Source organism: Haemorhous mexicanus, chromosome 8 (assembly GCF_027477595.1).
Source record: "Haemorhous mexicanus isolate bHaeMex1 chromosome 8, bHaeMex1.pri, whole genome shotgun sequence".
Classification (NCBI taxonomy): domain Eukaryota; kingdom Metazoa; phylum Chordata; class Aves; order Passeriformes; family Fringillidae; genus Haemorhous; species Haemorhous mexicanus.
In genome coordinates, this window is record NC_082348.1 from 25,690,673 (window position 1) to 25,711,585 (window position 20,913).

The 20,913-nt window shown below is 39.4% G+C and overlaps 2 protein-coding genes across 5 annotated transcripts; one reads left to right on the forward strand and one right to left on the reverse strand.

Moving 5' to 3' along the window:
• Window positions 1-1,233: 1,233 nt before the first annotated feature.
• Window positions 1,234-9,299, reverse strand: MDH1B (malate dehydrogenase 1B). The gene is made up of 8 exons (XM_059852342.1): window positions 8,922-9,299; window positions 7,865-7,999; window positions 7,573-7,715; window positions 6,377-6,879; window positions 5,306-5,447; window positions 4,175-4,338; window positions 2,918-3,057; window positions 1,234-2,230 (listed from the first exon to the last, which is right to left on the reverse strand). Exons 1-8 carry the CDS (start codon window positions 9,075-9,077, stop codon window positions 2,174-2,176), a joined length of 1,440 nt encoding a protein of 479 aa, XP_059708325.1. The 5' UTR covers window positions 9,078-9,299; the 3' UTR covers window positions 1,234-2,173.
• Window positions 9,300-9,547: 248 nt separating this feature from the next.
• On the forward strand, window positions 9,548-20,229 carry FASTKD2 (FAST kinase domains 2). 4 transcript variants are annotated; one of them, XM_059853285.1, is made up of 12 exons: window positions 9,548-9,614; window positions 10,202-10,965; window positions 11,373-11,476; window positions 12,939-13,047; window positions 14,403-14,526; window positions 15,651-15,790; window positions 16,072-16,244; window positions 16,624-16,787; window positions 17,296-17,514; window positions 18,437-18,521; window positions 19,527-19,641; window positions 20,082-20,229. In XM_059853285.1, exons 2-12 carry the CDS (start codon window positions 10,306-10,308, stop codon window positions 20,199-20,201), a joined length of 2,013 nt encoding a protein of 670 aa, XP_059709268.1. In that variant the 5' UTR covers window positions 9,548-9,614; window positions 10,202-10,305; the 3' UTR covers window positions 20,202-20,229. The 4 variants fall into 4 exon arrangements, with proteins under 4 accessions (XP_059709268.1, XP_059709270.1, XP_059709269.1 ...); XM_059853287.1 differs by having other exon boundaries at window positions 9,561-9,601; XM_059853286.1 differs by lacking the exon at window positions 9,548-9,614 and adding an exon at window positions 9,914-10,052.
• Window positions 20,230-20,913: the final 684 nt, after the last annotated feature.

A 20,913-nucleotide genomic window follows, 5' to 3' on the forward strand; every position in this document is an offset into this window, starting at 1 on the left:
GCTTGAACTGCAGGTTGTTTAAACTATCTCCACTGGCAGAATGAAAGAATTCAAAGGGTAAGATTGCTAAAGCCTATTCATACAGAAAAAGCCCAAATGTAAATACACATTAGAAAAGCTAACTTTTCTATCTTGGAAAAGGAATTACAGAAAAAACAGGTAGTTTGTAGAGACTACTGGTAGCATCCCTCCCTGCTATTTTCTCCTGAGACATCTGCCTCCAGATGGTCCTCAGAAACTCAGCCAATCTTCTGTGCATACACTACTGGAAACAAATGCCCTGGAGACTACTCCCATGAAATGAATGGTTCCTAACACTTCTCTTCAAGACTTTTTACCACACCTACCGCTACAATTTCCATGTGAACTCTTCCATGAAAATACTCACAATAATATCTCAATTCCTCTAAATGTTGTTTCTCCCATATACACTTTGCATAGAACCCCAGATTCTTCCAGACCCCTTGTGATATCCCAGCTTTCTGAGCTCCTCTAAGACCAGCAAGACATCCCTACCAGTCCTGTCCTAATCAGCCAGTAAATTATCTTACTTTCCTCATATAGGAAGTCCACCCCTATTCAGAGCCTGAACCTCCATTTGAACAGAAATAATGAATTTATTGCAACTATATGTAACTGATTCAAAGAACAAGAAGCTTTCTATTTTGTTTTAAACATATCTGATAAAAAATTAGCAAGTACAGGAAGGTCATTAACACAATCTTCATCATTTAAGATACCAAAGATGCAAGTAAAAGTGGTTCCTCAACAATTCTGTTTAAACAAGAATTTAATTATGTTTGACTTAAAACACATGAGTATTCTCTTGAAACACATTAAATAAATAAGAAAAGCATGGAAACAAAGATGAACTTGTCATTAAGGAGATGTATAATTTTTGTTTAAAAATCAATTTTTCCTAAGAAGATATTTTATTACAAAAATACTGTACCTTTTATTACTGTACCATTTTATTACAAAAATGTTTCTGTACCTCTGGGAAAAAATATTTGGAATTACAAAACTTCTACTCTGTATGTGACAGTCCTCAAAATTTTCATATGAACATTTTAGGCATTAAACTATGTTTTTCAATAGTTTATTGGTCTGAAGAAATAAGTGGCTAGATGCAAATGAAATCTTCGACTCATTAAAATCAGTAGAAATTTTACTTTGGTCTACAGGTCAAAAATGTTACATTCACACTGGTTTTGAGATTTTTTTTCCTCTTAGAGATATCCCAAAGTATTTTTAATGAGGAAAATAATGCAAAAACTACAGCAATGCTTAGACTTTCTTTCTAGTTTGCTCTTTTGGGCAATGGAGACTTTATTTAATATGGGAATTTCCAGCATTTGCTCCTCCAGAAAACTCTAGCTAAAGTGACCCAGTAGGTAAGGTTTCCATTTCTGTTAAAAAAAAGCAAAACATGAGCTATTTTTGTTAGCCTCCTAAAATACTTCCACATGCAAGGAGATCAAGCAGGGCACTTTGGGAATACTTGAACACCTGATACTGATGTCACAAGAGAAGGCCACAACTAAGCACATTGCTGCTAGCAGTGGGAAGGCCTCTGCTGAATGCTGATACAAGTGTTAAATAGGAACAGGACAGCTCTACAGAACAGCAGTGCCATACAAGTAGAGAGCACACAGGGAAGGACACTCTTATCTAATTAGGAATTCCCTGTCTGGATTAAACAAGGTCATGGTTAGCCAAATAATTAAATTCTGCATTCATCAAGAATATCTTACTGTGTCTTTAGTCCTTTCCCAAAAACCAAGCATGGATAACCAAAAGGCTTTGTGCTCAGTAGAGGCTCTGAGTATCTAATTCATAATAGCTTACCCATTCTTCAGCCCATCCTTAATGGCAAAGAACAGCTCATAGTAAAGAAAAGGCTGATATAAAAGTTCTGGAAAGAATCTGAAAGAAGGGAGAAAGAAAACAAAGTAGGGAAAAGGTCTGTAGGAATGAAAATTAGAAATAAATTGTGAGAACATTGGAAAAGTGCAGGAATTTCACAACCTGAAAATAGAGAAAAAGTGAAAAAACAAAACTAAAACATGCTTTAGTGTTCATCTGTTCTTATTTTGATGAATGAGGACAGAACTTGAAAAGCAAAATAATAGGAAAAGCAGCAGAGAAACACTAGGGAGAAGATGTGGAGTTTTTATTCTTCTTCATAAGGATGCATTTCGTTTATTTCCTTTAGTGCAACGAGCTTTTCCTAAATGGAAGAAAAAGCATATTTTAATACCACCCATTCTTTTAATCTGCTCTAATTTCTAACACAAACTTAAAATATGTTAAAACAAAATAATTCTTACACATTACTAGTATGACTGAAGATCACAAAACCTGATTAAAGCTGGAATGTAGAGTTTGGGACCAGTATTTTTAAATATTTCAATAGTACAAATAAATTCTTTTTGTCTCACTAAGTGACAAGAAGTTCATTATGAAAATAGTACTCAATGATTTTGCATTTTCTGAAAAATCCCTAATTCTAGTAAGGTCTGGCCTTCATTCATGCAAAGTCACAGCCATAAATATGCCAAAAGATATGTCTTCTAGCATAGAAATACTCTGAACACCATATAAGCAAAATCAACATAGGATGTAGAAACCTGAAATGAAAGGCAATATTTCTGTTTTGCACATAGCATGCAGAACTTTGGAGTGCAAATTCTACATACATGTAGGTATACTCATTTAATCATCTCCTTTTGAGCAGAACAGTTGTCTGTTCATTTCAATACACAAACCTTACACTTATAAATACCCAGTCTTTACCATGCCTAAGTGCATGTGTGCAGTTTGTACATCTACCACTTAAAGGTCTGTGCTCAAAGTTGTATCACAACGTGCCCATAGGTGGCAGAATGGGCATACACAAGACTCAAGTAACCCTCACCTGAAGCAGCTCGTGGGATAAGCGTCTTAGAATTTTTTGGGTGGTTTCATTTATTTCTAATTCTGTCATGACTTCCCAGTTACCATTCTGGAACCTCACTGGCATAGAGAAGATAATTCCTTCAGGAATGCAAAACTGACCTGAAGAAGAGAGGGGGAAAAGGACAAAACATGTTATTTCTGATTACATCCTCACCAGTGTCAACATTAAGTCCTACAGACTGGTAAGATCTCCTTATAAATGGAGACTGCCTTTTTCAATCTACAGTTCAAAAAAGAATGTCCCTTTTACTGTAACTTTGTACTTTAGTTAGATGTGCATGAATCATAGCATCAGATGGTTTTGGGCTGCAAGGGACCTTTAAAGGTCTCTAGTTCAACCCTCCTGCCATGGGCAGGGACATCTTCAAATGTATCTGAGCCCCATCCAGCTTGACGTTGAACATTTTCAGGGTTGAGGCGTCTCCCACCTCTCTGGGCAGCTTGTTTCAGTGTCTTACCACATTCATTGTAAAAACTTAATAACATCTCATCTAAATTGACCCTCCTTCACTTTAAATCCATTGCCCCCTGTCCTATTGCAACAGGTCCTGCTAAAACATTTGTCCCCATCTTCCTTATAAGAACTTTTAAGCACTGGAAGGTGCTATAAGGTCTCTCCAGAACCTTTTCTTCTCCAGAGCTTTTTCTTTTCCAGGCTGAACAACATCAACTCTCTCAGCCTGTTTTTGTAAGAGAGGCATTCATCCCTGTGATCATTTTGTGAGGCCCTCCTCTGGACCATCTCCAACAGATGTCTTTCCTGTGTTGTAATAACACAATTGTGTAATGGTTGTACATCTTAAAAAAGGGGGGAAATAATTGATTTTGTAAGGGTTAAATGGCTGCTGTGAAATATTCCATTAATTGATTTACATAACTACACAAGAACACACTTTCATAGCCTAGGCTCTAAGAATTATAAAGAGTTCTTGCACAAAACACCTACATCAGAAAAGCATTTAAACTAAAAGACTAAGAGATCATCTGCAAAAAGACAATATTAACCTAAGGAATGCCTGTAAAAAGTGAGCAATATCACAAGCTCTCTTCGATTTGGAAGTTCTTATGATGAAACAAACTCTTAGCCTCACATGATTTGTTTTACAAGATTTTATTAAATGAAAAATATTGATTAAAAAATAAAATTATAAATGGGGAAAGCTATTATATGCAGGACAAAGCTACAAGAGAACAGGTGAAGCAAAACTAGCTTTACCTTCACTAAGTATTCCCACAGAAATGATCTCCCCAGAAGGAGAGCCATGGTACCAGTACCGCAGTACCGTGGCTATGGCATGAGCAGGTAACATTCCCTTGCAGCGGGACACCCGGGAACTCAGCGTGCTCTGTGCCGACACCAGCTCTGAATGGATCCATTCGCTACCAACAAAACGTGGAGAGAAAAGGCATGAAAAACTAAGATGACTGCAGGAAGAGTAGTTTCCTAGAGAAAAAAGAACTAAAGCTGAGGGAAGAAAATAGTCAAAACTTACTCAAACATCACTGCTGAAAGAAAGGCATTTTTACAGACAGAGAAAAAAGAAGATCTAAAAAAAGTAGCTTAAAAAGTAACAAGTCCGGTGAAAGTTAGGTCATTTACTCAAGTCAAAACCTCTACTATTATTGTCATTTATATTTTATATGCAATTTAATATTTTATCTGTAATTTATAGAATACTGTCATCTGTAAGAACCCAGCCATGAACCACTCTGCCTGTGTGAGGCTCAGTACAAGCCTAGAACATAGAAATGTCTGCTCTCCAGTAAATGCTAAGTCTAGACCAGAGTGAGCTCCAGATAGCCAGGCCTGGGTGTATGTAACATCTGCTGCCCTCTCACTGAACTCACCCTTTCTCTGCTACTGCTCTTTCCACAGGAATCTATCTAGCTGCTAGGTATCCTTTTCACATATATTACCAAATCATCTGTTTTGGGAAACTGACAACATTAGTATGCTCAGACCTGTTCCATGTAATTCAGGTTCAGAAATCTGTTTAATACTATTTCAAAGTTCCTTCATGCAAACTAGACATCTAAATCACTGCTTGGACTTCCATCACTTCTTATAAGCTGCTCATGATATAAGAAAAACCCATTTAAAATGTAGGAAAAATATAGTTATAAACAGAGTTGGCAGGAGAGTGCAACAGCACAGCACTAGGAACTACCCAACTTCTTTTGCAGATGGATTACCTCAACTTGTGTTTTCCTTTACATACAGTGCCAATCAATAAAGACAAATCTTGAAAACGAAAACATTTCTTGATGTTTTATTAGACAATCCGGATAAGCATGGATTAAAAGCAGTTACTTAATTTTACTTGAAAGAAATAAATCTGTACTGTACCTATCATAAATCATATTCAACAAAGGACGTTGAAAATTAGGAGGGCCCCGAATAGCACAGTCATATCCATAAAGTTTTGCATGTGACAAATCAATGCAGTTAGACCCAGTAATATTGCCCCAAACAATCACATCTTTAACTCCTGCAACAAAGGAAAGTGAAAAGACAAATACTTTCAGAAAATGGGCTTCATAAATCCTTTTCAAAATGAATCATTTAAATCTGTGCCCTGCCTGGCTAGCAGAAATTATTTGATCTGAAAAATGCAACCAAGTTCTCCCTAACATATGAAACCTCAACACAAGCTGAAAAAGCTTTAACTTATATCATGTTATTGTAAATAATAGACAAAATCTAGTAAATATTTAACTCTTAAAACAGTAACAAATCATATTGCAAACCTACAGCTATGATCCTTTTAAAATCCTCTAAAAACAAATATAAAAACAGCAAAAACAATAATTTTAAAAAACTACCTGCTTTGGTGCAAAAGGAATTTCTCAAATAACCTGCTGATAGACTATTCAGTCGATTAACTTGCTTTTCTATTTTATTAGGCTTCAAAATACCTAGACTTGTCATCAAGGACCAGTTCTAGCTATGCAACACTTAGAGAATCCTGATGCTTAGCAGACTGTCAGAGCTATGCAGTGCAGAACTGTGCAAATATAACAAAGCTATAACAATTGACCTGAAAATGAAAGTTAATTAACCTCAAAATAATACTACAACACAGTTCTACTTTACTCTCATTATCTGCACAGCAGTATGTTGTCATGTTTATTCACAGCTCCAAAACAACAATGCACTACAGAGTGCAAATGCAATCTTGAAGTCCTAGTTCCCAATCTGCAAAACAATTGTCTTCCTTAGCATATTTCCAGCATGAAATACACATCAGAGTGGCAGGGCTGCATCTCAGAGCAAGCAAAGACTCTGGCATTCTGTACACCCAGGAAATTTAGTGGGCGCACTACTGTGCATTTCTGCATGCACATCAACTGTGTTCTGGAATGAAATAGATACTCTTGAAGGTGTGCTGAATTCCCCAAATGCCACATAAACATTCACCTGCTGTGTTCATATTCAGCTTCCTGGCCAGCATGGCTTTAGCTGCACTTTCCCAGGATGTTGAAATGGCAATGATATTTTCAGGCCTAATGGATGGGCCATACGTCCTTAACATTGTTGCCTTAAGGTTTGCAAAGGTTTTTCCTGATGAAATGACTTTGACCTCGCTCTTGGCATTCTTCTCAATCAAGGGAGCATACACTTGGCAGATCTCACTCACTTCTCTGATGTAGTTCTCAAGGGATTGGACTTCAAGGTTTAAGAGGACATCATCAAGAACAATGATAATATCAGCGTCAACAAAAGCCTGATCTATTTTTGTGTGCTCTGAAATACTGCGGAGAAGTGGGAATGCCATGTCTTCAGCTTCCATGACAATACTGCAAAGCATTTCCTTAAACTGCTCAGTGTCAAGCAAATGGATACTGATTTCTGTGGTCATCCCAAACACTTCTCCATTTGCCAACAGTGGGATCAGATGATAACAGATTGGAACTGATGCACTAGTAAGAGAGGATGTAGAAAAGTTACAGTTAACAACGAAGCACTGCTTGTTTGGAAGTATTACATAAACACAAAGGTGTTTATTTTGTACTTGATTACACTTAAAGATACCATTACCTTGTATCCTTTACTGCTCTTTTTGTCATTTTAACAGGTTAAGAATTAAAAGAGTTGGGTCCTGCTTTCATTTCTGAAGCCTTTCATTTGAAGGCTTCTCCATCCTGTGCATTTCAGTCAATGCCACTACTTAAAATTTATGTCTTTATAGAACCACAATTTTTTAAGGTGCTCTATTAGGACTACTAGAAACACAGGAATTTCTGTAAGTAAAGACCTACTCTTTACCTACCCTAATATTTCCAAAAACATTTAATGCAATATAGTTGTACTATAAAATTTCTAGCTTGTTTTGTAAATACTTGCTTTTCCCTAAACTGATCTGAGGTCTAAGTGATGCCTGTTTATACCCCTCATTTGAACTGGTGTAGCATGTAACAAAACCATAAATTATTTCTAAGTTATACACTAATTGCTAAGTTAAATACTAATAGTGAAGGTACAGAACCAAGACAAATCATGAAACTGCAGGGATTTGTGAATAACTTCAGATGGTTACACCTGTTTTGTGTGATAGGAAAAAGTGCATTCTCCTGAACAGAGTAAAAGTTCACAGATACTCTCTTCACTCTCACCTGGTAATCCAGACCTGCACAGGCTTGATAAGACTTTTAATCTCTTCATCCTCTTTTACAATTTCAAGATGCGCCTGCAGGTTCTCCTCAGCAATGGCTAACATTTCCTCCCTCAGCATCATTGAAGTGATGCCATAATATTTCTAAGAACAAAAAGCGTGATCTCTAAGCAAATGGCAGTCCAAACACATCAAGGTAACATTAACAATTGCTTTATTTTACGTTTGAAGGAGGGAAAAGGAACAAAGATGTTGTACAACGTGGGCTTGAAATATTAAAGGCAGCTTATTACCTGAGCATATTCCAGAAAATCCTTAAGTCCTCCCAGAAGCTGACCCTTCCCTCCACGGTCCAAGAGCTCTCTCCAAATGATAGGACACTGTCTGTGCTCCCATCCATTTGTTTCACAAATGTCATGAAGCCACTGCTGATGACATCCCCACCAGATGTTTTAATACGTCACATTTGATAACAAACATTACAACTACAAGCATTCTTACTATTTCCTCTCAATATATAATTACAAGGTGCTTCAGAATTTAATTACCAGTGGGTACAAAATGCAAGAATAACACAGAGCAAGGTATGGATACACTGGGATAGCTCACCTCAAGGTCTTGATTTCACTTAGTTGCCTTAGTGGTATAGAAGACAGCAATGTTGTGAAGCAGAGAGTAATCTGAGGATTCTTACTCAGCCACGGAAGGTAAGTAAGGTGAAGAGGTTAATTGCTTTTCACTTAACTGTTCGAGTTACTTGGTGGAGGTGTAAAGCAAAATACACAAGGTAATAAATACCACAGTTCTGTCTATTTCATGGAGTAAGACTGCAGTTTTTTTCAAAGCCTTACAGGCAGTAAGTATGTCTATGACATAAGTACTCAAGCCCATCCACACTGTAAACAAATATGTGATAATAAACTTCATACTTCCACTGTAATTCAAAGTCCTTGAATGCCACAAAGGCTCCTGACAAGTAAGAACTCGGAAGGTATATGTAATCACAGTGAGCAAAAGATTTACAGGCTGAACAGCCATTATACTTTAAAAAATAACCCAGAAAACTAAGCAAGCAAGCAAAACCACCTTGAACTTTTTCTTGACATAATACAGCTTGAGGCTGGTCCACACTTCGTGCCCCTTTTCTGTTGTAAAACTCAGAGATGTCAGTTCCTCAAAACATTGTAACCTTTCCTCTGGCTGGCTCTCACAGCCAGAGCTGCTTCTGCAGCGCTTCTATCTACTCAGCAAACCACTGACACAAAAGAAGAAACATACCGCAGATAAGCACTTTTCTTGGTTTGTAGAGCACTGGAGCACCTACCAGCGACTTGACTTAGAATCGCTTACCTGCCACTTGTCAGGGTGCAGAGTAATCTTGTGAACCCTGAAGTTGGGCAAGTTAGTCTGGAGATAGTCAGCCAGGAGCTCAGCTTTGGCATAGCAAGGGCAGTTTGCCTTACCTGCGAACATAGCAACAGCAGCACGACTGGATGCTTTTGTCATTCACTGATAAGGGCTTAAAAGACTAAACATTGTTTAATGTGAGCCAGCTAAGGAAGAGTAATTCTGCAGGGGAAAAAGATTCCCGAGCCAGCGTCCAAGGGGCCGAGGAGGCCACTCCCGGGGGGGACAGCAGCAGAGATGCTGACGCCTCACCGACGGCATGAGGGGGAGCGTTGACCCGGGATCGCCCGAGGCTGCGCGCCGTGCGGACACGGCTCCCGGAGAGCCGCAAAGACGGGCACGGGGGTCAGCCCGCAGACAGGGGCCACTGCCGCAAGCACGGCGAGCTGCCCCGCCCGGCTCCCGGCACAAGGTGCCGCCGCCGCCAGGGCTGCCCCGCCCGGCCCCCGGGTCTCCCCTCACCCGCCACCACGAACTTGGCCATGCGCGCGCCGCCCTCCAACGGTCGCTTTGGCGTTGCTCAGCAACGCGCGCGCTCCGAGGCAGTTTGTCCCTCGGCCCGCGCCGTCCGTCTCGCGCGGCCCGCCGGGAGCTCGCGGCGCGCCGGGCCCGGTGTGACGGAGGTGCGCGTGCGAGGTAACCGCGGCCGCGGGAGCCCCGGCCCGGCCGGCGCCATCCCCGCCGTTCCTTCGGCGTGCTCTGAGCCGCTGCGGAGCCGCCGAAAGACCTCTGTCCCCGTGTACTGTCCCGCCCTGTTGGGCAGCGCTCCCAGGGCCAGCGGGAAGTGATCCCGAAACCCAGCGGCTTCTCGCTGGCACCGGGAGAGCGAGCGCCCGCGGGTGTGCCGGGAAGGCGGCTGTGCCCTGGGATGGCAGGCAGGCTGGGACAGGCTGGCGGGTGGGATCCCGTCACCCGCTGCTGAAGTTTGCAGGGATCCTCCAGAGCCCTGTCGGGAGACGCGGGTGCCTGGGGAAACGTCCTTTGGGAAAAGACCCTGCTTCCCGGCAGAGCTGGCGAGTAGAGCAGCGAGGAGGAAGCAAGGGCCGTCCTTGTGCTGAGATGTTTTACTGAAATGTAGGAGACCAAATACAAGCCTCTCTGCAAGTCATTTTCCGGGGCTCTTTTACCAAATCCCTTCCTGTAAAAGTGAGCAGATTTGGCAATTAAAACTGTGGGAATTGAAAGTCTGGTAACTAATCCATAATTTTCTGTTGTTTTTACAGATGAGTGATTTTGTGTAGTTTCTCCAGAAGTGTTTCTACGGGTAAAATGTCATTGGATCCCTTTGAGCTGGCGTTTGAAATCTATTCATGAGGCGTTAGCAGAAATGAATAATAAAATAAGTTACTTGTTAAATACCGTCAGATGTGTGCATAGGTACAGTTCTGTGCTCACTTCCAAATCTTCAGCCGCAACAAGAAAACATGTTTTATGGATTGGCAAATACAGGGATCCCTTAGGAAATGTGAACTTCAGGAAATTACTTTTAAATATTTTGCCTTCTCTGCATGGATCGTCTCTTCGGTTTGTATCTCAAAAGACAGATGTTTACAGCACAGGTACAGAGGCCTTGGTGAGTGAGAAGGCTTCCCAGAGCTCCTTGGAAGTTGAAAAGTTGGATGATTCTGGGAGCTTCAAAGCGAAGCATGCAGTGGATCATAGTGACCCGTTCTTTACCAGCCTCCAGAAGTGCTCCTGTCCCTGCGATGCGCTGGACCTGGCTGCAGAGGCGGCTGTTTCCATCAAGCACTACACAAACTCTCTAACCATGGCCTGGAGGCTCTTCAAGAACCTGTCGGAGGAGCAGCAGCGCTACGAGAAGCAGCTGATCTTTGAGCACCCGGCTTTCGTGAAGCTGTGCCAGCAGCTGCTGCGCGACGCGCGCAGGATGACGCGCGGGGACCTGGTGTTCAGCCTGCACGCCCTGGTGAGCCTCGGCGTGCCGCAGAACACGCTCCTGCTCCAGACCCTGGTGAGGGTGTGCCAAGTAAGTGTGAAAATCCTCCTCCTCTACTGGGGATGAATGACCAGTGGGGAATTCTGGGAAGCTGTGCAGCATCAGAGAGAGTTGGATTACTTCTCTGGTTTACTCTGATGTTCCATTGAAACAGTTCCCATAATTCATTTGTGTGTGCTTCTGATTTCCTTAACTTTTGAAATCACTGCCTGATTTAAGATTTAAAAGAGAGCAGAAATCTCAAAAATCATTACCTCTTCCAAATCAACTAAGTTTGACTGATGTGAGACCTTGTGGGTTCTGCAGAAATAAAGCTTGTAAATTGACTTTTTCGGGGGGGAAAGAAAATGGCAGTTACAGATTAAAAGTGGTCAGTTTTTCTTTTCTGAAACTTTTACTGGTTTGAAGTAATCTGACATTGTCAAATCTTTTAACAGGAGAAGCTCAATCAACTTGATAACCGATGTATCTCAGTTTTGGCAACTACTTTAGCAGGGATGGATAAAGACAAGAATGTGAGCGCTCTTCAAGCTGGATTACAGTGAGAAAAATATATCTTTCACGTGTCCTTCACATTTAAATGTTGTTGAAATGCTTGTCTGTTAGAAATCATCAAGGGTATGTCTGTACATAAAATACCTTCTGTGGTTTTAGGATTTAAATGATCACATGAGATAAGAGCTATGTTAGACAGTGAATTTTGGCACTGTCTTTGCAGTTTCAAGGAGGAGGGCTTCCAGCGGTAAAGGGTGCTAGACTGGTCCGCAGGGGATTGTGTTCTGACTGCAGCTCCACCAGTGCAGTTTTTTTTTTTGTGATGTTGATCAAGTCCCTTCACATATCTATCCCTTTTTCATCTGTATGCAGACAGGAGGTAATGAGACACTCTTACTTAGGGACCTGTCTGATTTTTCACGATGAAGAGCATTGTTTAACTGCCTGAGAATATTTTCTTGCGGTTTAGTAAATGAAAACTTAGATGAAGACTAGTTGTGTCCAGCAAGCCCTCTGTGTAGTGATTTATCAGAATAACTTCTTTGGCTTTTTTCTGGGCCTGTGTGATTTATGTGTGTAACCAATCTGCTCTTTCCCATGAGACTGATTTTACTGAGGCTATCACAAGACTTGCCATGGATTAGTACTTTTGACCGTGTATCATGTTCTGCTTTGAGAAAGTGGGTGTGATACCCAAAACCCAGGTTCTCCTGGAAGCACAGCTACACAATTCTTAGAAGTTGGTGGAAAGCAGGAGTCCCATCTACACTTTTCTGTCCTGATGTCTGGAGCTCTGGCCCATTTGCAGGGATGAGTTTCAGACCAGTGCACTGCCTTAGAAAGTGACACAATATTTTTGTAGGTATGTTTGCCTGTGCAGGTATATTTAAGGGTGGTTCAGACCTAACAATTACAATGCCACCCACTGAGCCAGAAGAGGAGGTGCTAGGAGTGCACCTTCATCTTGTGCAGATGATCTCTGTGTTATCTCCTGTTCAGCCCACAGCACTGTTTGGTTGGTTTTATTCCTCACTTGCATCCAGTTGTTGTCTGTGTCCCTTCCTGAGTTTCCTGTCTCTTTCAGAACTTGCCCGCACATTGATGATTTAAAGATAAAAATGTGCAATTTTCTTTTTCTGCAGAAGGTTGTCATTCCTTGGGGCTTAACAGCACTCATATTTGCACTGTCTGTCTGTCTCATATTTGCACATGTGCAGTCTGCTCAGGTGCCCCTGCTGTTAAGTGTATCAGCAACAACAATTCATCTATTGGATGAATTAGGTTAACAGGATTAACACTAAGAAAGCATTTATAATTGTTTCCATGTGTAAAATGTCTGTGCTGCAGCTATGTCATGTAGACTTACGTCAGCATTTCAAAAAAAGGAAGATGGGAGAGGAGCAAGGAATTACAGCTTTCACTTGGGGGCTACATCAGTGAAGAAGAATGGGGGTACTTACCTGTTTCTGCTGAAATGAGGAGAGCTCTTGTGTGTGTTTCTCCATCAGGTTAATAGTGGAGCAGCGCATTTCAAGTATCAGAGACATTTTTATGCTGCAAAACCTGATGAAATGCCTGGGAAAAGATGCTCCAGTTTTTCTGAAAAAGAAAATAGAGGTAAAGTTAGTTGGAGGCTCATTTTTACTCTCACAAAGCCTGTGCTCTTGCATCATTTATAAATTGTGTATGGTTCTTTGCAGACACTGAAAGAGAAAATGTGATGGAAAGGTAACTGTATTTGCTGTATGCATCAGAGTCCAGCTATATTTGTAGGAAGAGCTTATATTTGGGGGCTGGTAACAAAACAAATTGAGGCAGTGAAACAGCAGTGCCCTCACCTCTTTGGGCTGGCCACATGGTGTTTCATAGAAGTGCTCACAGGCTGTTTCCTGGTTCCCTTGCCCAGCCTGTGGCTGAAGATGAGGTGACAGAAAACTGGTCTGTGATGGGGCTGTGTCCAGTAACTGCACAGGGCAGGAGGACTGGAGCGAGTGAGGTGCCACAACTCCCCAAGCTCATGGTCTTGCTTTTCTGTGTATGTGGTAGGTCCCCTGGGAAGTACAGTGGCTGGGGACAGGCTGTAGGTTTTACAGCAGGGTGTACTGGGTTTTGTCCCCTGATTTAAAAGCCCTTTTGGAAACCTTCTTTCAAACAGGACCTACTGGTGTTTTCATCATATAACTGTAGGGTTCTGATGTCAGAGGTTTTAATAGCATTCATGAAAAATCATAGAACGGAGAGGAAAATAACATTTGCACTTGTTAACTAAAGGGAGCACCTCATTTTCTGAGCCCACAGGGTGCTATTTTTTTGCAGGGCAATTTCTTGTAGATGGATTTTGTTTTTAACCTCTGATATGTATACAGTAAAAAGATTCTATTTTAACAGTCAATATAATTAGTAGTTTTCATTTTTACTGTCATTTATATCAAGCTAATGATTGCTTTGATAAATGAAATCTCCTTTCTGGCATCAGAGCTGACTCTCCCTGCCTCAGTCCACATTTGTATCTGGGTGTTTTTGTAAAGTACAGGCCACTCACATACTGTTGAATCACTCTGGAGGCTTGCAGTTTTCATGCACATGCAAAACCGTAATTGCATTACTATGAACTTTTAAGTTAACTGTATCTGTTTTATTTCTGCTTCTTTCTTAAGAGTTGGTAGAAGATGTGTATTCACAGTATTTGGAAATGACCTTTTCTGAGGCTTTTTTCTTTTAAAATAACCATATAAAGGCAAATTACTGGAAACTTGTGTAGTGACACATTTCTAGAGCACTTGACCTGCTGTAATTGTGTATTAAGTAATTGACAGTATTTATTATATGCTTTTGCTGTTTTTTGCTTCTTTTTCTTTCATATAAATCTCAACTAAGGACTTTGGGAAAGTTTTAGTGATAATGTCTTCACCAGAAAGCAATGATAATATACCTGAAGAATGAAGGATTTAATAAACTCTGGTTCACTTTAGATGGCAGTTCTGAGAGAAATAGACGGTTTGACTTTTCCGAATGCGCTGCGTATGTTTTTGGCTCTTGCTGCAATGAATTATTGTTCCCTTCCAATCCTGAATCCCTGCAGTAAAAAGATCCAGGGTAAGAAAAAAATATGTTAATTAAATTTCCCTTCCTTGTACCAAATTCTTCCTAATTATTGTCTCATCTCCCTTTTCTGATTTCCTTTAAAACTCAGGAAACATCTTTGTTTTACAGGATATTATAGTTATGTGGAGCCATTTGACAAGCAGCAGAACAGAAAATTACTGATCAATAATAAAAGCAAATAGCTCTTGTCATCTCTGCCCTTCTTAACATTTATCTGAATTACATATTTTTCTTTAAACTTTTCTGTACACAGGATTTAAGAAAAATAATTTAATTTAAGCAAGGAAAAGAGATTTCAAATAAAAATTTATAACAAATCTGAATTGGAAATTAGCAACTTTCAGGATGGATTGGTGACTTAGTGTGATTAGTTGGTAAACTAAAGGGAAAGTAGCGTTTCCTTGATTACTGCATTTAATTATTGAGTACTGCTTAATAGCCTCATGCTGTATCCCATAAAAATATTAAATGAAAGCTAATGCTTCACCTCTCTTTATACCTTTCCAATATATTCTTTAAGTATATGTGGTCAGTATGTGTTGATTCATGCTTAAAATACATAAAAATGTGTGTCTCAAGATGCACAAAGGTAGCAAAATAGCTTTCTTAATAGAAATGACCCAGAAGCATTGAGGCTGCTTGTGCAGTCTTTATTTGTCCTGGTCATTCATATATGTTAGGACACAGTGTTTAATTGCACATCCTGCCTTTTCCCATAGGACTTTCACCACACTCAGCACATAGGCCAGGTGGCATACACAGAGGGAGCAGTGACTTTCTTCAGCATTTTTTTGGTGCATGCTGAAAATCAAAAATCCTGAAACAGAAGACATCCTGGGAATACAATCTTCTTACTTTGTTAATTTGTCCCCTTTTGCTGATTAATGCATTGTGGCTTGATTCTGGCTCAGTTTGGTTTCTTCTGTCTCTCAGTTTCTTAAGGTGTTTTAGCTCATTTGAGCTTTGCCTAGCTAGTCACAGTCTTCCACAGTTTCTTGTCATATTTTTCCCCTCCTCCATCCCTTAACCAAACTGTTCCTACAACGTCTCAATGTCTCCAACCTACAGCTCCCGTTGCTTTTTATCATTTGTCCTTCATTGATCTTCTGTTACAGAAAATGTCCATGATGTTTCATTTCGGCAGTTAATTCTCATTCTGGAAGCTTGTCACACTCTCCAGTACCGTAATGTGAAACTGTTTTCAGCATTAGCAGACTATGTTAATTCTACTGCCTACCTTTGGGACAAAAGACAGGTACATTTTTTGAGACCAAATAATTTATAGCGGTACTAATAGAGTATTTGATGCTTCCATCTTACCTTTCTTCATGTTTGTGCTTGATCTTTGGAAAACAAATGTTTATAAATACCAATCTGATGAAGCTGTTATATTTTTAAAATGCTGTTCTATGTATTGATAAGTAAAGAAATAAAAGTTTTGAAAATTTTGCTTTCATTAAAATTGTCTTCTATGAAATCAACAGGTAGGATCAGCTTCACTGGTTTTTTGACTTATAAAACTATCTTTTCTTTTAGATTATCCTTTTTCTCTCTGCCTGCGAGACACTTGGCTTTCAGCCTACTGAGTTGCTGGATATTTTTGCTGAGAAGGTGACAGAAGACCCTGATTTTCTTAACTTGAAAAACCTTTTGGCTGTTCTTCGAGTGTATTCACGACTCAACCATGTTCCCAGAGTCCAAAAGCATCTGTAGGTTTTCATTTAGAGTGCCTGATAATGTGTTACATAGTCATTACAGAGTAATGTAGGGCAACTAGTATTTAATTTTATTTGTGAAAGAGCTCATAATCCTGTTTCATTCATCTGTAAGGTGAATTGTTGTGTCTTTCAATATTTTTTCTAATTTTTTTTTTTTTTTTTTACCTGGAAGACTAAACATGTTCTAGACTGACCAGGCTACTAAATCCGTTGATAGGTAGCTGTATCCTCAAAGTAAGAATCAAACCCTAATGATAGATAACACAAGATACAATTATACAAGATAATAAAGTTGTATTTTTATTAGAAATATGTACTTCATGTTGCCTTATTTATGTACTTAGATACTTTTCTTCTCCTATTGGAAAAGGTTTTTTGAGACTCTTCATAGCTGCTTGAACAAGTGCCTGCCTCAGATTTCCAACACAGAGCTGCTGAAGGCAGTGTATTCACTTGGCATCTTAGGATATCTTCCCCACCGTGCACTTGATGAGCTGCTGCAAAAGGACAGCAAGGATGAACTTATACTGCCAGGTCAGACCTTACTTTGTCATGTTCTTCTTTTAAACAGGATGTCTGCCTGTGTATGTAATTTGTTGTAATTGTGTTAGCAGATTAGAAATTAAAGAACACAAGCATGATTAATATTAAATTTGAAGTCCTCAAGACACAGCTAATGTAGTGATGGTGATCTGAGTGATCTGGGTCTGCTCTGGAGAATCAGGCTTATTGTCTTGGGCCCCATGGTGGCAACAGTTTAACAGTAGGTGTGCACTTAAACATAGGCAGTCTTAAAAAAACCATTGCAAACTAACTTTAGTACCTGGAGTCATGAGTAAAAGTGGGATTTGGAATGCTCTGAGCTACAGTGAGGTCCTTGGAATGATTTGTAGGAGAATTTAGTTTCCACATTACAATTTCGTATAGCTATTAGAGTAGCCAAGTGGATTTTGCTATGCTAGAACAGACTGTAAATGATAATGAAATGAAAAATTCTGTGGGATAATATATTGCATGTAATATTTTTCGTATCCTTTTTCAGATGACCTTAAGGAACAAAACACAATGATGCTTCGCTGTGTGAAAACATGTATGGAACTTGACAGCCCTTCTTTCACAAAGCCTGCCTTTGTGCTGACTGAGAATTTTTCCTCATTAGTATCTGTTAATCTCAGAAAGGCTCAGGAAGCACTGATAGAACTTCTGGGAGATGAGAACATGTTTCGGCAAAACGTTCGGCTGCCGTACAGATATCATATTGGTATGAAGTTATGTTAATGTCACAGTATTTTAATATGGATTAATAATCCCCAAAATGATAAGATGGAAATAAATTTGAATAGGGTGCAAGTGATTAAAAGTTTAACACTTTGAAGATACAGTAATTTAACAAATTATGCCATTGATTGGTGAATCTACTTCTAAGGCTGCTTCTATTAAAGTTTTTAAGTCAATTTACTAAAATTTTTATGATTTCTCTTGTTTACAAAGCTGCTTTGGACTTTTTTTCAGGCATCAGCAAGCAGATGTTAATTGTACATAAATTCAGTGTGGCCAGCTTTGACAGAGTTGACATATTAGTAGCAAATTATGTTAGAAAGAAAGCCAAACAGCAGCTGCCTTTTTTTCTCTTTATTTCTCTTTTGTTCTCTTGTTTCTTCTCTGGAGTTCTGGCTAAGATGTAGGCTCTACTTTCATTTCTAAAATGGGATATGACTTCTTTTGGTTTCTTTTTCATCTGGATATTGCTTTTTTTTTTTCTTTTTTTGTCAGCCACCCAGCTTACCATTTTTTCTGTACTAGTAATAATTGTATTCCTAAATATTTTGAATGAGGAATTGGATTGCGGAAAAATCTGAGTAGGCATGACAGACTGTGATCAAGAGTAGTTTCTTTAAATGATGATTTCACTCCATAAGCTTAAATCTGCAGTTTCCAAAAAAAAATTCATTTTTTTCTTGAGATGGGCAAGCTGTAGCTTTATATTCATTGCAGGGAGGGAAAGCTATCAGTAATAATTCAATTATTAGAGAACAGCAATTAGAAACAGACCAGTGATGGTGTCTATTAACTTCTTCAAATGAGCTGTTCATTTGAGAACAATTTGAACAATTAATGGGTTCAAATGACAACATTAATTTTAACCTCTTGCAAAGTTAAATGTTTTGTTGTTTTGTTTTCAGATTTTGAAATCAGAATGGATTCAGACAGAAAGAAGGTGCTCCCCATAACTGCAACAGATGATCATCCTGACTCATGTGTTCAGAGGTGGGTTTTTTTACTGCATATTTTTACTAGCTTGCTAGTTTTATTTGCATGTATCTGTCCAGTTACTTCTTTGGTTCACTGATTTACAGAAGCAAAGTAGGTGACTCAGTTGTTATTTGTGTTCACCAGATTATCCAAAAGTTGCCATGCCAGTGCAGAGCAACAATTCATCCAGCTCAATATCTTCTTCTAACAGAGGCTAACACTTAACATTTCAGAGAAAGAGGCAGGAAACATCACAGTGATACTCTTGTAATGAAGGCAATTTTTAAAAAAGTATTTGTCCAATTAAACATTCAGTTTTTCTCTCAAGTCTCAAAAATTTGCATCTCAGTGATATGTCAGTTAATTCAGCTACTGAAATATAATTTGAATAAAAAGGATCATGATAGCCACATTTTAGGTGATTAATCTTGTGTAGAAGACTGACCTCTCAGTAACTGAAGCAGGACATATATCATTTAAGTAATGCTTAAGCAGAATTGGATAATGCTTAACATTTATGTGCTGGATCACTGCACAGCAATGTATTTTGTACAGTTTGCTTTTTGATAAAAGGAGAGCTAGTGAATTGTGTAACAGAAACTCAGTGTTCCAAGGCATTCAGCTTTCCTCACCCTTCCAAATAGGTTATTATGGCAGGAAGTGACTGATTATGAATATCATTAGCAAAGGATCAAAGTAAATGCAGAACCTGTCAAATTAATGGAGAATGTTGAATGATCTATTTTCCTCTCACTGTGGGAGAAGTGGAGATCTGAGTACCTAATTCTGCTGTAGGTTTTTGGGTAGATGCTGGTGCTTGTGTGAAGCTCATAGAAGAAAAGTATCTAAATTAGTTAAACCTGAAGAAAGAAGAGGATAATTAAATTTGTGCAGTCCTAATGCATTTGCCCACCAGAATGACACATTCTGCAGTGCTAACAGACATCATTGAATCATTGTCTTATAAATTATTATTTTGCATTTGTACAGTGAAGTCTTCCCTACTTTCCTTGGTTGCAGGTTGGCTCTTCTGTTTGCTCCTGTGTCTGCCTTCTGTCTGGGTACAACACACCCCCAGGGGAAGCTGGCGATGAAGAAGCGGCATCTAAATAAACTGGGCTATCACGTGATTCTGGTGAGAAGAGCCCTGCTACTGTCTCTGTTTCTGTTAGCAGCACACTGATGAGTATGTCTGGTAGACCAGGCCTTGTTCTACAAAGCAGGAAGGTTCACCAGGAATGGTGGGCTTTCTCCAGAGTGGTAATTGTGTATAATTTCTAGTTACAGGCTGTCACTAGGGAGAAAAGAGAGAGGAACTCTAAAAGTCAAGCTACTACTTAACATTATCAGTAAATTATTAGCTGAGGGGAAAAAAACTCAAGCCATGAATTGCTTTGTACCTGAGAAACCTATGTGTCTTTGGTTTATTTCCCTGATTTTTATAGACACAATGATTCAAGTGAATTTGTTTTCAGAAAACTTCCTGTGGCCTTCTCATTGCTGAGTGCTTGGTTTGTAGGAGAGGATAATTGGGACAATAGAAATAATGTACCCTGTCCTTTTACTTTCTTACAGATCCAGAACAAGAAGTTTCAGGAAATGAAAAATGAAGATGCAGTTGAGTTTTTGAAAAGAAAAATTTATTCAGAAGATGCTTTCTCTTTTCCTGATGCAACTGTGCAGGATAATAATTAAAATAAACTAAGAATTTTGTGTCTCCTGATTTCTCTTTTTCTTGTGTAATTTCTGTAAGGATTTTAACAGAAGAGATAAATAGTTTTATATACAACTACCTGCTCCACCATATTACTGAGTAAGAAATGGTTGTGAAATGAACACTGCCTGCTGATAGCAGGGGCTCTCTTTTGTGAGGTGGGAGCTGATTTTCTTTAATGGAAGGAAGTAATTGATCCAGTAAGCACCCTGACATCTATTGCTGTTATAGTGTCTTAGATTAATCTGTACTTTGCTTCCCCCCCTGCATGCCCCTAGTTAAATTTCTCTCTTCTTTAGAGCTGGGCCTGGGAAAAGATGTAACTTTAACTGTTTCAAGTGCTGTTGCAACCTGGCCTCCAGCTAGGCACTAGGAAGATTTCCTATCAGCTATGTAGTTCTTTATGCAGAACTATGTATGGTAAATCAGTAAATAACTAAGCCTAAGTGGTATATTAAAAGATCCAGTCAGGTGGAAACTTTCTGCAAAAATCAATCTCACTCAGTTTTCAGAACTTTAGGCCAGTAATGGTCCTGTTAGCTGTGTGCTTTTCTTCACTGCTACTGTAATAGATCTTGATGCTTCTCACGGCAAGAACATATAGATCTGCTGTGTCTTTATAAGCTGACTCCTTCTCTTTGTTTCTGGTATAAGTAGCTCCACTACTATTCATAGAGGTGTTGCACTACTCGG